The sequence below is a fragment of the Hylaeus volcanicus genome, chromosome 7 (genome assembly GCF_026283585.1).
Source record: "Hylaeus volcanicus isolate JK05 chromosome 7, UHH_iyHylVolc1.0_haploid, whole genome shotgun sequence".
Taxonomy (NCBI): Eukaryota; Metazoa; Arthropoda; class Insecta; order Hymenoptera; family Colletidae; genus Hylaeus; species Hylaeus volcanicus.
Window position 1 is genome coordinate 7,489,756 of NC_071982.1, and position 14,228 is coordinate 7,503,983.

Consider the following 14,228-nt stretch of genomic DNA (forward strand, 5'->3'; position numbering starts at 1 on the left):
TGTATATATTCATTCAAAATGGATGACTTTCATGTTACTTACTTCTGGAAACCATCCTGAAGGTGGTTCGCGGGTTCAAAACGTTAATAGCCAGTTGTAGTTTTCGAATATGGTTCAAAACAAATGTGAAAATGATTGGTTTCAAAGGGGTGGTCCAAAATGTGTTACTTATTACATCTACTTATTGCATCTTCATCTAATTTACTCCATAAAATAGAGATGATCGGTTGTTTGTTTCTTTTTAAATATATGTAATTACGTGTAATGAATAGCGAACAGTGATTAGAGATGGTATAGGAGGAGTCGGGCCAGTGTAAAATGCTAACACTTATAATTATTGATGCGAATTGTATCTACAGACGTTTAATTATCGATTGAACATTCACCAGGAGCCAGAGGATGCCAAGAAGACGCGAAGATTCGTGACAGACGACAGCGAACCACCTCATTTATGCTTCAAAGAAGGCGACAACGTGGTGTGCCACGTTTACACCGAGTACACAGGCACTTTGCCTGTGAACGCCACTCTGGGGCAGGCCTCCAGCAACAGCAGCGATCGAGATTGGTGCGCGTATCCCCTAGCTGAGTACTTTACCTGTCGAATACCCCCTGAACTGAGAGCTAGAATGGCGGAGGTCTATCAGAGCTGTTCCATCGAATGCGACTTGGTCGATCCATACACTCTACCAGGTAGTCCTCTCCTCTAATTACCCTTGCTCTTAACGCATTCGCATGTACACCTAACATTATTAGTAAATATTAGCAGTAATTAATGTAGTAGATTGAGATTAGGAATGAATAAATCCTAATATATATCATTTATTGCACGAGATAACTTTGGCTAAGTAAAAGCGCGTAAGTCTAAGCGGAAGCGTGTTAGAACTAACAAGTAAACTAATTTTAACATTTATTTCCAGACAGCGTCCTGGTGGAGAGCCAGTGCCAGCAGACAGAGGACTGGTCGCACCTGGTGTTTTGGACGTACTTGGCCATCCGGTCAGCCGCTGACATTTTCCCGACGACAGCTGTGGCCCTGATCGATGCTGCCGTAGTGATAGCCACGAGGGAGACGTCTTGTGGACGCGGCGACGTCGGTCGCCAATTGGCCTTTGGCTCCCTCGGCTTCGCAATCTTTGGCCCTCTAACTGGCTATCTTTCCACTCTGATAGACAACTTGAACTCCTTCTACTACCTACCCATCGGCCTGCACGCCGCGCTGATGCTTCTAGCGGCTCTCGTTGCCCTCTGCGCCGATGGGATGCCTCTCAGTCCCCCGGAGTGGTGGTGGCACACCAGGAGTGGCATGCTAGCGCTTCCCATGAGTGCCATCAAGAGATACGGCAGCGAAACTGCCGCCCTGGTCATCGTCCTCATCGTCATGGGAACCTTCTGGAGCGCCATGGACAGCTATCTTCCTTTGTAAGATTCCTTGTTGGTACAGGAGTAGCATCGCGACTTTCAACCAAAGACTAAGGAGTCAAATCAGTCTCGAATGTTCGCGTTTGAGATATTAGGTTGTCCCAAAAGTTTCTTTCGCTTTATTAATAAGTAATACATGCGCAATAGTTTATGTTTTATGTTACATTACTGAATTGTCCACGATTCATTTTGCTCCATTACTGTTACAACATGAATATCTATGAAATTAGATTGTCTATTTATATAAACACGACCACATCAAATAATTGAGTGGAACTCGCGAAAGAAACTTTCGGGACAACCTAATATTTATACTAATTTCATTGAACGCATCAAATACATACATCAAAATAGTACATTACAATCAATCGGTGCTCTACTTGTAGCAATTGTTCTCATTGGTCTCAATTTGTATTATTTTAGACACTTGCAGAAACTGGGGGGCAACGAGCTTCCCATCGGCGTGGCTATGACCGTGGGAGCGGTGCCATCGTTCTTATTCCTCTGGAAGTCCGAGCACCTAGTCGATTATTGCGGTCACAGCAATCTCCTGATCACTGCCTTCACCGTGTATATCATTAGGTAGGTAAGTTACGCGATCGTGCACAGTAAAGGCTAGACGACTTGTATAAAATAACTGCGAGTGAAATTTTTAGGTTTACTGGACTGAGTCTCGTCGCGGGACCTTGGTGGTCCTTGATTTCCGAGGCGCTCGAGGTCTTCACATTGGGAATTATGTGGGTCACTGCCATCCTCTATCTGAGACACTTGGTCCCGCGTCATTTGACTGTCACTGCTCAAGCGCTGCCTGTGATTGCGCACTTTTGCGTTGGTACGAATTCCAAATACGTTTGTGTATATAAATATGTATACATATGATGTTTTAAGTCTCGCGCAGGACACGAATGCATTCACCACCGGCCCAAATGTGTTTGATCTGACGCAGGTCGATGCATCGGAGCCGTGATTGGTGCTTACATCAACGTCGACGACTCTGACATCGTCGATTCGTTGAGATTCGTTTATCGTTGCATGGCCGTCGCGGCAGCAGGCGTTGCCGCCTTGTATTTCATCTTGTATCACGGCTTATTGAAGCCACGGTGCCATGCACACAATATACAGGGTCCACGGCAACCGCCTACCGTTGTACAGGGTGAGCAAATTTGTCGATATCTACAGCGTAGCAAGTTTCAATTCCATCATTCACGATGTTCGTTATTCCATAACGATCGATAAATTTATTAATATGTTCATACAAACGTGACTAACGTAAATTTCTCACGCTAGCTGCCATCAAGGAGTACGAATTAAGTGAGTATCCTGGAAGCATTCAAGTGGTTTGAGTCGGCATTATCCTTATTTTTGCTAATTTGAGAAGCAGAATCTTTAGCAAGCGTTAAAGCAATTGCTCCGACATGCTGTTTAGCGATAGATTCAGTGCAAACTGATGCTTGGAAGATGTCGAAAAGTCGCTGAACTCTAGAAAAAGTGACGGACCAACCTAAGAATTTTGTAATCGCCATCTACCTTAAAGTATGGTTACTTAAAAATTGGCATGAACTTTCTGGAGAACCAATAGTTCCCTTGGGAGTCGATATGATGCTCCCAGCGATTCTGCTTCAAGGAAGACGACCATCTAGACCTCCTAGGTCACCTAGATCTCAGGTTGGGACGTTACTTTTTACAGAGTCGGTTAAACTTTTCTGATAACCCAACGTACGTATTTCAGTTGTTATATCCATGTAAATATCACCTTCTGATTTCCTTCAAAGTCCTAAAGGTTCCCTCCAAAGGCACTTGGACGATTCTTTTTGCATGCTACAAAAGGTCCAAATGATTCAAAAGGTTAATGGAATATTAAATGTTAGATATGGCTGGTGGAAATATCAGCATACATAGCATACATACTGAAAGCTCTTTAACAGATACTTTTAACCTTCAGGAGTCTCTTCACTTTGAAATTTCTGTTAGAAGATCTAAATTGATTCCGTTTGTTTGTTTTCAAACTAGTCAGACTCCTCGAGATAACTTGTTATGGCAAACGTTGTACAGACTTGCAGGAATATTCTTTCAGTTCAAAGGACTCGTAGGAAGCATTCTTCAGTTTAGCAACGTTTCCTTGATAGAAACTAAGTTTCTTTTCCCCTCCCATCGTTTATTCGTTCTCCACTATCCTCGCATTATATTACATTTCGTGTCGACCTGTGTTTCTCTTCATTTAATCCAATTTAATCGTCCAGTTAATCAGAACTTCAGTTACCTTTTTGTGTCGATTGTTTTATCATCCCCTTCCCCTGTTTTCTTCTGTGTACAGCGATGAACGGAAACGGGAATTACACGCCGCTCAGGGTCTACCACAACGGTATGGGCAGAAAAGGTCAATTCCGTTATTGAAGAATAGGAAAGGTCGATTCTCCTATCGAAGATTAGGAGAAAAATATAAAGAGACTGGGCGTTAACGACACGTTAAATGTCACGTTACGGTGCTAGCGATTAGACTGTCGCTCCTATTGCGATTAAAAAAGGAAATTGATTGTTACACGACACTATAGCGTTCATCTGCAACTTAACTTTTCGTCGAAATTTGTCACCGTTTGGTACTGTCGTTTATTTACAAGCAGTTGTTAAGGATTTATTTGCTCAGGTGTACTTCAAGGCGTCGAGACGAGCTTCTACGTTTACCGATACCGAAATGAGATTACGAATCGAGAAGGTAGAAGTAGGTAGAAGTACTTTCGAAAGTTAGAAATTCCAAACAGATCTCGTACATGTTATTTTTTATTTTTATTTCGCATTGTGATCGTAGAAGCCAACCTGTTGAATTTACGTTGCCAATAATGTATGTATTACCTTTTTTTATGTTAAGTGATTCGAGTATTCAAACGTTTGCGTTCCTGGTTATGCCGCAATGTCTTAATTTGAAAATACGAATAGATGGAATTAGTAGCAGTGAGCCTTCGCTTGGTTTATAATTCCTGAGTACTTGTACCTACGTCTCCACCAGTAGTAACAATTTACTACGCACTCTAACTGTAACATATTTGTAATGCTTTTCCATTCTCATAGTTTTTTGTATTTTTTGTAAGTGTACAAGTATATATTTCCCCTCGAGCTCGTTGCGTTCGATTTCTTTTTGTATATTAGACTGCGTGTTCGCGCGAGAGGTCGCGTATTCGTACTGTTTTTAAGAAAAATTTCTACGGACCTGTTGTATCGTATCTATACACTGAGAAATAATTCGTCTCTCTACGTAGGATAAGAGTTTACCTGATAAAGAGAAAGTAATATATTGAACTGTGCGATCGATGTGTACACACCGAAAGAAAAAGAAAAAGAGAAATAAATAAAAATGAACAAACGATAAGGTTTGAATACAACGTTACAATTTATATTATAAGTAATAAACACTTGTAACGCTAACGAAAAAAGAACACTCGGATGTCTGAAACGTTCCAACAAATTTCTGATCCCTGGAGACTCCAAAAGTACCTTTCCTTTCGTGACACTCTATTCAACAATTTTGAAAATAAATAATTCGCTGCACGATCGTTACAAAACAGACGGTAACACCTCTCAGTGAAGCGCACGCAAAAAGAGATAACCGAGTTTCGACAGTTTGTAATAAATTTATTAGGGAGCAGATTTCTATTCACTTTACGACGATCAACAGGCGAACCCGCGACTATCGTGGAAACGTTCGCTCGCTACAGTTCGAAATACAATATTAGGCTAAAAGTATATTCACCCATGGACCATAGAAAACAGCGACCATCGACGTACTTCAGAGCCATCTTATCGTTTCGTGGACATGTTCGTTCGTTCACCTATTATACATATGTTACCTATACAATCGTAGTTATAATATTTTTATTCAACATATTTATATAAATTTCAGAAGTGTATTCGTTTCATCATCCGGCGAGAGATGGATTCTTCTAACTAACCGCGAGAGACTCGTTTCAGGAAATACTTTTTTTTTTCCGGCTCTCCAAAGTGCGCAGTCTTACAGAGTAACACTAAATGACGGATGAGTTGTGAAAGAAAAGAAGAAAACCGGTGGCGATGATAAATCCAACAGGAAACGTCGTCCCTCCTGCTAATAAATGTCAAATGCATTCTTATAATTATCCAAAGAACTTACTAATGCTTCAACTTTTTACAATAATTATACATTATACGCGCTGTACATACAAGGAGGTCTGGTGGAGGAAATATACAGGGTGTCCCAAAAATGTTGTAACACCTTGAAATGGGTAGTTCGGGAGGTGATTTGAAACAACTTTTTCCTTAGCGAAAATGTTGTCAGAGGCTTCGTTGAGGAGATATTAACGGAAAACACTGACCAATCAGAGCGCGAGTATGCCGGTGGAGCGCTAGCGCTAGCGTATGAGCGCGGTCGCCTAGTGCTTAGCCACGCCTACTACGGCCGGTCCAACGGTATCCGCGCGCTCTGATTGGTCAATGTTTTCCGTTAATATCTCCTCAACGAAGCCTCGGACAACATTTTCGCTAAGGAAAAAGTTGTTTCAAATCACCCCCCGAAGGGGAAAAAAAGGGATGGATGAATGAATGAATGAATGAATGGACGAGAGAAAGATGGAAAAAAAGATATGGGGGGGGGGGGGAATTCCCCGGAAGCGGAGGCAAGCTCTCTCGCTCTCTCAATCTGGTGTGCGCTGGCGTTAGGATAGAATAAGATAGGTCAAGGTTAGTTGTAACTTACAACCTTACAACTTGTAAGGTAGAGTTAAGAAAGATAAGACGACATCTATAAGGACTAGGAATTAAGATTAGGTCAAGTACAGTGGGTGTAGAATGTATTCGTACACCGATGAATTCTCTCAAGAATGTTCCGTGTGAAATTGTAGTTTCTTAACTTCTTTTTTTATAATCAATGATATTTTACATATTCTCGGAAGTCTCTAAGATAGATATAGTCCAAACAACATTTACTAGTTAATATAATTTGTGAAATGAACAAAAAAAAAAAAAAAATGCGAAAAGTGGATAAAAATACAAAAGCAATAAGTATTTGTACGATTCTTATGGCGAACCATTTACAGTAGATTTTATAACGTAAACACATTAGTCTATTGCTTCGTACGAATTAGAAAACATCAAATTTCCAGTAAAGCAGTTTTAAAAAAGGCTCTAATAGAGGAATAAAAAAAGATCCCACTTCGAATAACTAATAATTTAGATAATTTAATCCTTAGAAAAGTTACAATAATTATAAAATCAACAAGAAATCCCACGAAGGAAGTATTATATACTTATATATAAATGTAAGTTTCTCTTTCTTTTTGATCAAGCTTTAAAAATTAAACAATTGTGCGAATACTCATTGCTTCAAAGTTTCTATCGATTAATTGTTTCTTTCTCGTTAATTTCGCAACTTACATAAATAGCTATATCTTTTGTAATCTATCTATTCTATCTATTCTACATATTTCCGAGAATATATAGAATGTCATTGTTTATAAAAAATAAGTTAATAAGTTACAATTTTACACAGTTTTTTTGGAAATTGATCGGTGTACAAATACATTCCACACCCACTGTACATACATACAAAGAGGTCGCAACTTCACAGTTTCCTCGTAGAAAAAAAAAAACCTCGTTAACGTTCTTACGCTATCAATATATGAATACGTTTATATCTGTAAAGAAAGTACGGGGTACTTCTTTCAAAGTAACCTCGCGCACTTACGCCGCAACAGTTTCGGAATTAGGACACCAGAGTGAGAAAAGAACGTAGAAGAAATAAAAAGAGAATAGCGAAAGCGAAAGAGTGAATAATTGACATTCAATGTCGTTTCTCTCTCCACAGGTAAAAACCCATTGTAAATAATAACGTAACACAGTAACGTGATTAATAAAATAAAATTAAAAAAAAAAAATAACTCTTTCCACAGAGAAACTCATTTCGCAGTTATTCAACCAAGCCTAACCAAACTGAGAGTCGTATATCATTATATATTTATTTCCGATAAGTATTACTTAGGTAATTAACAAATACGTTTCAATATTTGCGAAACGTGCGGTGTCCGGTGGTCGATTGTAAATGTTTCGTCGTACGACCAGTTATTTTGCTAGATCCGAGTAGTATACCCGTGATTCTTTTCAGAAAGTACACAGATAAAGCCACGGTGCAATATGGTTTAACAGTTTCCAACTCCCGAGCCGTCTTTTCTTGCAAATTATTTGGTAATCTCGAAAAATAATACTTAAGCCATCAATTGTAATTTCTTAGGGTGAATGAATTTCATGTAGGAAAGTAATAAGGTACATTCTTAGCTCGAAGACGGCTCGAAGAGTTGGAAGATATCGCAACGAGATTTTTAGAAAATTTACATGTAAGAAACGAATTATTTCCCGATTAACTAATCGCTTAATCGATGATAGTACATTCCTCGTCGTTGTTGCTTTCGGAGTTAATCGCGTTGCAGTTAGTCCTGCTCGAGTCCTCCCTGTTCTCCTCCTTCGGTACCTTGGCACCAACGTTATCACTAGTAGAAAAACATGCGTCTTTAGATTTACTTTCCTTCTCCGAGTCACTAACACATACAGGCGTGGCTTTTAAACTTTTCTTCTTATCTAAATTGTTAGTCATATCGTTAACCATTTTCGCAAAGTCATCCTCGGTTTCTTTAACAACCGAATTCAACATCTCTGAAATAAACGGCGAATTGGCCTCTATCAAATCCTTCAATGGCGTCTCGTTAGGGTCCGGTAGGTCCTTGGGCTCCTCCAGCTCGATGTTCTCAGGGTCGCGCTTCTCCAGGTAACAAATAAACTGTTCCTCGTATTTATCACCGGTTGCCGAAGCGTTCTGGATCGTCGAATGCCTTATGGATTTCTCGTAGTCTTGCATTTCGACGTCGTATATCTGCACGGACTTGTCCACCAGTTGCGCGGGGTCGTCGCCCACTGCTCGAGACACGGTGTTCCTCTTCTTGAAGGACTTTATACCTTCGACTGCGTTCGTAATGCCTACGAACTCCGACGGGCTCAAAATATTAGCATCGGCTTCGCCGTTGTTCTCGGTCTCCGGATCGGAGTCGTTGACGCAGACCATGTCCAGGGGTAACTCTTCCTTCTTGGTCTGGTTCTGAGTATTACTAGGATCCGACGACTGGGCGGCTCCCGTCTTCAGTTGGTACCTCTTCCACCTGTTGTACTCGCGCACTATTCTATCGTTGATACACGCCAGTTGGCTGACCGTGTCGCGTATCTCGCGGTGGAACTGCTTGATCATGACGCGGGCGTCGTTCAGCTCGTACTTCTTCAACTCTTCTTGCTTGGACGACTCGAACAGTCCTCGTAGCTTGGTCTTGAGATTCGTCAATATATTGTCGACCTCGTGACCGTGAGGAAGCAACCTTTGATTGAGCGTCTTTACGCTGCGCCTCTCCGCTAGCAGCTCTTGCCTCTTGGAGCTGCTGGTCTTGGAGCTGACCAGCGCGACAGGTACCGCTTTGTTGTTGTCGACGTGGTCCTTGAAGGAACGCGAATTCCGGGACGGACCTATCACCGCTATGTCCTCTGAGTCGCTGTCGAGCTCTATGACGTGAGGACTGCTCCCTACGGGCCGCGGTACTTTGGGTTCTGGCAGTGGAAAACGCAACCGGTTCATCATGTCGGCGCTTTGGTTGGGTATGGTTACCATGGGCGTCGACGTGCACTGCATCGCCTGGTATAGGTTCATCGAGGCCACTTGATTTATGGGACTGGACACGTGGCGTATGGGTATCACCGGCGACGCTGGTTGGAGGAAGTTCGAAGCGACCACGTTCATGAACGTGTTGTACATGGGTTGTTGAACGACGTTGGCAGTTTCTATTCTGGGAGGCAAGGAGTTCGTCGGGAGAGGCTGAGAGACGATCGTACCGTCTGTATTGACCGTGACGACGTTTTCGCATTCGACCATTGTCTGCTCGCAGGAGAGAAGGGACGGCGGTAGTTCGGGGTCGACGGAACCGTCTTCTGATGTCGCGTAGGATTTACCAGACACGGATACGTTGGTTCCGTTCGAATAGCGTCCTCTGCCGCGACCTCTTCTTCTACGCTTCGTCACGATAGGCGCCGTCACTTGCTTGGGTATGTAGGTTTCGTCGTCTTCCTCTGAATTCGAACCTGTTCTTCGACGCTTCCGTTTCCTTCTTCGCGGGCAACAATTCGTTTCGTCTAGAGACAACTTCTCGTCTATCTCTTGCTGGGTCATCTTGTTGTTCTGCTTGAACAGTCTGGAAAATTAAAGAGGTTTTAATTCTGACTCAATTGGAAGTTATTATTCGCTTTTATCTTTTATTCTTTTCTTTATTTTCTCATTCTGACTCTACGCGACTGACCCTAGAATCGAATTCCATCCTCTACTACAACTTGGATTTTTAATATAAAATGATTTATTCCAATCTCGTTGCTCGGCACATATAAAACTGAAACAACGTGGCAAGTAACGCTGTAGATTTCCTTTTTCTTGAACAAAGCATTCGTCTTTTCGTTCGTATCCTTTCCTAATCGAAAGTTTGAATAAAATAAAAATAGAATAAAGTATGTCGATTTTAATGTAATAGGTAAAATTTGAAAATGCGTGGTTAGCTAGACAGAGATAGATCGAGGCTCGCTCGCTCCATTCGTACCCCATTCATCGTTCACCGTCCCCAAACAGTTTCTCCATATTGCCTTGACGAGCCACGCCAGCTCACCGCCATATTTGAGACGAAGATGGTACGCCATTTAGGCTTTCTGTTTTTCTGACCGAAACAAAGAGACGAAAAACAGAGCGGCGGAGTAGCTTCCATTCTACAGGCTGTACTAAAATTGATGTTTTCTCAAAAATTTAGACCATCCATTAGCACACTCTGCGTATCTATTTCTCAACAATCGAAACTCGAAGCAATTAGAACATTTTAAACGGATAATCCTGTTACCTGTTCATTTTCTGAACGAACTCCAGCAGAGCCCAGCAAGTCGCTCTCGCGGGATACAAATCCGTGGGATCGCAAACGAAACATTTCCACTTTTCGTCCGCTTCGATCTTTTTCCTCAGGATTGGATCAAAGTTTCTCTTGATACATTTGCAGCAGAAGGTGTTGCTGCAAAAGGAACAGCAGTACAAATTGCCGCCGTTCGCGCACCATCTGCAGAACATGTCCGTGGCGTCGTCACCTGCGAGATAAAGTTGCAAATATCAGAGAAACGCTAACTATAAATATGCTCTAGCTCTTCCTAACGTCTTTCAATTAATCAATGTTTCATTCTCTTTTAGTACCTTGCTCGAAGGTGCCGTCTCCGTAAAAGTCGCGACACTTGGAACACAGCAATGTACGAAGTACAGGATGCTCGAACATGTTACTAGAATCCGCTGGAGCTGATCCGATGTGTGCGTCACATGCTGTGCAATGTAGTTTTTGAAACCGTACTGCAGAAACATCTGAAATACAGAGAATTTCATTGGAAACATTTTGTGGAGAAGTATTTATTTGTGGGTTAGCTAAACACTCTCTGGTTTATTATTTACAGGGGATACGAATAAAATATGTACGATACAGGGTAATACAGATTTCAATACTTTCTAATGCAACAGAAATGGAACAACCACTGAATATTTATTTACTTATATACTCTTGAAATTCATTTTGTTTTTTCTACTATTCTAGTTCAATGTTTTTCTAAATGAAGTAAGCATACATTACAAAATGGAGCTCGACAGAATGAAAAAATCAGGAATAGAAAAGTACTTTTTGGTAGACCAAGATAAGTGCAAGTGAGAAGTACTTTCAATCTTAATTTGACATATTCGTTATTAAGCGAGTACAACAGTGCAACAAATGGACAAACCTTAATTTTCCATCACATTTAATACAATGTATAAACTATCCAAAATAGAGGATTGCAGTTAAATGCATTACTTTCTGATAAATTATATTAAACAAGGACATGGCTAAATGCCTTGAAATTTATTCAAATAGATTCTCTGAGTGTGTATAATTTTAGAAGTTTGAAGCGTTATAAAATAGCGTTTGAAATGGTAAGAGATCTCTGTTTGTTACAATGATGTATCACACAATGTAAAAAAATTTCAAAAGGGACCAAAAGTCCCAAAAGAAAGGCCACAGTCCTTCTGTCAAATAAATGTGATATCATCAAACTTTGAGCAATCTAGCTCCCAAACTAAACCTGATAGAGAATCCTAGGTCGCCACATTCTCTTTCTCCTAAATTACATCGAATAAAAACATGGCCAAATCCTGCCAGGACAGAAATCTCAATCTCCTCCATGAAACTGATGTTGAAACTCAACAACCATACCACAAATAACGTCACGAGAATATTCCCCATGGAAAAAGAGGAAAACCGGGATGGAAAAGAGATCCACATTCTCTTTCTCCTAAATTACATAGAATAAAAACATGGCCAAATCGTGTCAGGACAGAAATCTTGATGCCCTCCATGAAACTGATGTTGAAACTCAACAACCATGCCATAAATAATATCATGAAAAGTCATGAAAAGCCCCAAAAGAAAGGTCGCTGTCCTTCTGTCAAATAAATGCGATATCATCAAACTTTGAGCAATCTAGCTTCCAAACTAAACCTGATAGAGAATCCTAGGTCGCCACATTCTCTTTCTCCTAAATTACATCGAATAAAAACATGGTCAAATCGTGCCAGAACAGAAATCTCGATCTCCTCCATGAAACTGATGTTGAAACTCAACAACCATACCACAAATAACGTCACGAGAATATTCCCCATGGAAAAAGAGGAAAACCGGGATGGAAAAGAGATCCACATTCTCTTTCTCCTAAATTACATAGAATAAAAACATGGCCAAATCGTGTCAGGACAGAAATCTTGATGCCCTCCATGAAACTGATGTTGAAACTCAACAACCATGCCACAAATAATATCATGAAAAGTCATGAAAAGCCCCAAAAGAAAGGTCGCTGTCCTTCTGTCAAATAAATGCGATATCATCAAAGTTTGAGCAATCTAGCTTCCAAACTAAACCTGATAGAGAATCCTAGGTCGCCACATTCTCTTTATCCTAAATTACATCGAATAAAAACATGGTCAAATCGTGCCAGAACAGAAATCTCGATCCCCTCCATGAAACTGATGTTGAAACTCAACAACCATGTCACAAATAATGTCACGAAAATGTTCCCCATGGAAAAAGAGGAAAATCGGGATGGAAAAGGGAACCAAGGAGAAAATTTGCAGCTCACCGTTGCCGAATACGAGTTTATAATAATTGCTTTCCTCTTTGGAAATCGGTAACGAGGCATGTGCGGTGCTCGGAAGCAGATCTTTGGGAGTCACTGCAACAGAAAAATAGGGTTAGGTGCGATCGCTCGCGGCTAGTTTAACGAAATATTCAGAGGATATCGTAGAATCTCACCGTTTTCTTTGCTGTCCACCTCCTTCACCTCGTTCACCTGCACCTCGAGCATGCTGGAGATATCCATTGTCAACGTGCGCTCAGGCCGCGATTGCGTTCAACGAAACGTTTCAAAACACAGGTTATCGCGCCGCCATTTTCCTGCGAGCGCGTCAACCTGAAATTTCGGCACGCGATCGTTCGAACATTCGAAAAAAATTCCTCGTATTCTCGTACGCAACATAATTTTTCTGGCTACTTGTACGATTTCCGTAGGGTTCGTTCCATTTTTTCCGCGAACCGTGAGCGACCGTGAGCGAGCGTGAGCGATAGGTATGATTTTTGTGTCGTTCGTGTGGTATTCGTTGAATTTCCGTATTGTGCTTTCTGTTGTGATGTTTATCGCATATTTATTATGCGATACGCGATTATTTACACCGTACGGAACTTTTGTTTGATTTCTGGGCCGGTAATTGTATCTTTCTACGAAATAAATAGAATTTTGTGTAGTTTAGATGGAATCCGTTATAGTTCCGTGAGAAATACTCTTTTAGCGGGATGCAATTTTATTCGAATCATAGTCTTATTTTGGATATGTAGTTTATTCGTAATTGACTCGAAATAAAATCCCTATTTATCCAAGTCGAAAGCTACCGGAAAGCTTTATAGTAACGAATGGTAAATTATCGCGAAACATTGGTTACTTCGGAAATCTCGTACGTTTCGAATTCTCTCCTATATAGGAATCTTCTTTTACGTAAACAAAGATTCTTTAATCTCCCCTCTTTCGTACGATTCGATTAAAAAGGTAAGGTCGAAAGACGTACTCGGGGATATTCGAATATAAAGGCGATTATCTACGTCGAATAATTCGAATGCTTTATTCAGCAACCGCCGCGACAGAGGGAAACCGTTTATTTACAAATGGCGTTCGTTTTCAGCGTCGGCACGGAATCCTTTTTACATTTGGAAATAATATTTGGAAATTGATCGAGATGTCGGGGAAGAGCGAGGAATCGAACGAGGCGATGTTGAAAAAGTCTGCGGAGAGATTAACGGAGGAAATTCAAAGCATGGCCAACTATAAGAGTCTTTATTCCGAGATACAGGTAATCGGAACGTTCGCGAATATATCGTTATTCGTCTTCGTCGACCGCGGATAAAGTTCGGGTCCAGATTCGTACGATTATTCGAGCAACGAATAATTTCTCTCTTATTCTCTAGCGACTGACGAACAAAAATTTATTTGTTATAGATTACTTTATAAATTTATGTATATATATATAAATTTATATTAATATATAATTTAATATAATTAATATATTTAATATATAATTATATAATATATAATAATATATAATTCAATATAAATAAATATTGTGTGTGTGTGTGTGTGTGTGTGTGTGTGTGTGTGTGTGTGTGTGT

The 14,228-nt window shown here is 40.7% G+C and overlaps 3 protein-coding genes and 1 long non-coding RNA gene across 8 annotated transcripts in view; 2 read left to right on the plus strand and 2 right to left on the minus strand.

Annotated features, from left to right (window-relative positions):
• Window positions 1-4,530, plus strand: part of LOC128880374 (uncharacterized) — a 19,349-nt gene extending 14,819 nt beyond the window's left edge. Inside the window, exons 5-11 of one of the 4 annotated variants that reach the window (XR_008457809.1) lie at window positions 390-690; window positions 918-1,419; window positions 1,843-2,001; window positions 2,076-2,251; window positions 2,366-2,572; window positions 2,707-3,135; window positions 3,734-4,530. Coding sequence is in view for 2 of the 4 variants with exons in the window: in XM_054130398.1 (XP_053986373.1) it covers window positions 390-690; window positions 918-1,419; window positions 1,843-2,001; window positions 2,076-2,251; window positions 2,366-2,572; window positions 2,707-2,730; window positions 3,734-3,813 (1,449 nt within the window). In the remaining 2 variants the exon portion in view is untranslated. Of the gene's footprint in view, window positions 1-389; window positions 691-917; window positions 1,420-1,842; window positions 2,002-2,075; window positions 2,252-2,365; window positions 3,136-3,733 lie in introns of all 4 variants that reach the window. The other 3 variants (XM_054130398.1, XR_008457808.1, XM_054130399.1) reach the window with 3 other exon arrangements.
• On the minus strand, window positions 2,454-3,730 carry LOC128880377 (uncharacterized). The gene is made up of 3 exons (XR_008457810.1): window positions 3,328-3,730; window positions 2,689-3,237; window positions 2,454-2,592 (listed from the first exon to the last, which is right to left on the minus strand). It is a non-coding gene; the product is annotated as an uncharacterized LOC128880377 (long non-coding RNA).
• A 2,851-nt stretch (window positions 4,531-7,381) lies between the features above and the next one.
• LOC128880373 (uncharacterized) lies at window positions 7,382-12,999 on the minus strand. The gene is made up of 5 exons (XM_054130397.1): window positions 12,825-12,999; window positions 12,652-12,744; window positions 10,694-10,855; window positions 10,353-10,590; window positions 7,382-9,665 (listed from the first exon to the last, which is right to left on the minus strand). The coding sequence occupies exons 1-5, from the start codon at window positions 12,889-12,891 to the stop codon at window positions 7,811-7,813; spliced, it is 2,415 nt and encodes an 804-aa protein (XP_053986372.1). The 5' UTR covers window positions 12,892-12,999; the 3' UTR covers window positions 7,382-7,810.
• The window catches only part of LOC128880375 (TBC1 domain family member 19), an 8,191-nt gene continuing 6,949 nt past the window's right edge, over window positions 12,987-14,228 (plus strand). The window contains exons 1-2 of one of the 2 annotated variants that reach the window (XM_054130400.1): window positions 12,987-13,136; window positions 13,745-13,912. In XM_054130400.1, coding sequence (XP_053986375.1) covers window positions 13,799-13,912 — 114 coding nt within the window. In that variant the 5' untranslated portion in view covers window positions 12,987-13,136; window positions 13,745-13,798. Of the gene's footprint in view, window positions 13,137-13,160; window positions 13,612-13,744; window positions 13,913-14,228 lie in introns of those variants that run through there. The other variant, XM_054130401.1, reaches the window with a different exon arrangement.

What these genes read in the sequence shown, in the direction of transcription:
- LOC128880373 (XM_054130397.1), bottom strand. Translation starts at nt 12,891, where the DNA reads ATGGATATCTCCAGCATGCTCGAGGTGCAGGTGAACGAGGTGAAGGAG. An exon ending in GGTGGACAGCAAAGAAAACG is followed by an intron (nt 12,745 to 12,824) that starts GTGAGATTCTAC and finishes TTTCTGTTGCAG; the next exon opens with TGACTCCCAAAGATCTGCTT. An exon ending in AGACGGCACCTTCGAGCAAG is followed by an intron (nt 10,591 to 10,693) that starts GTACTAAAAGAG and finishes TTTATCTCGCAG; the next exon opens with GTGACGACGCCACGGACATG.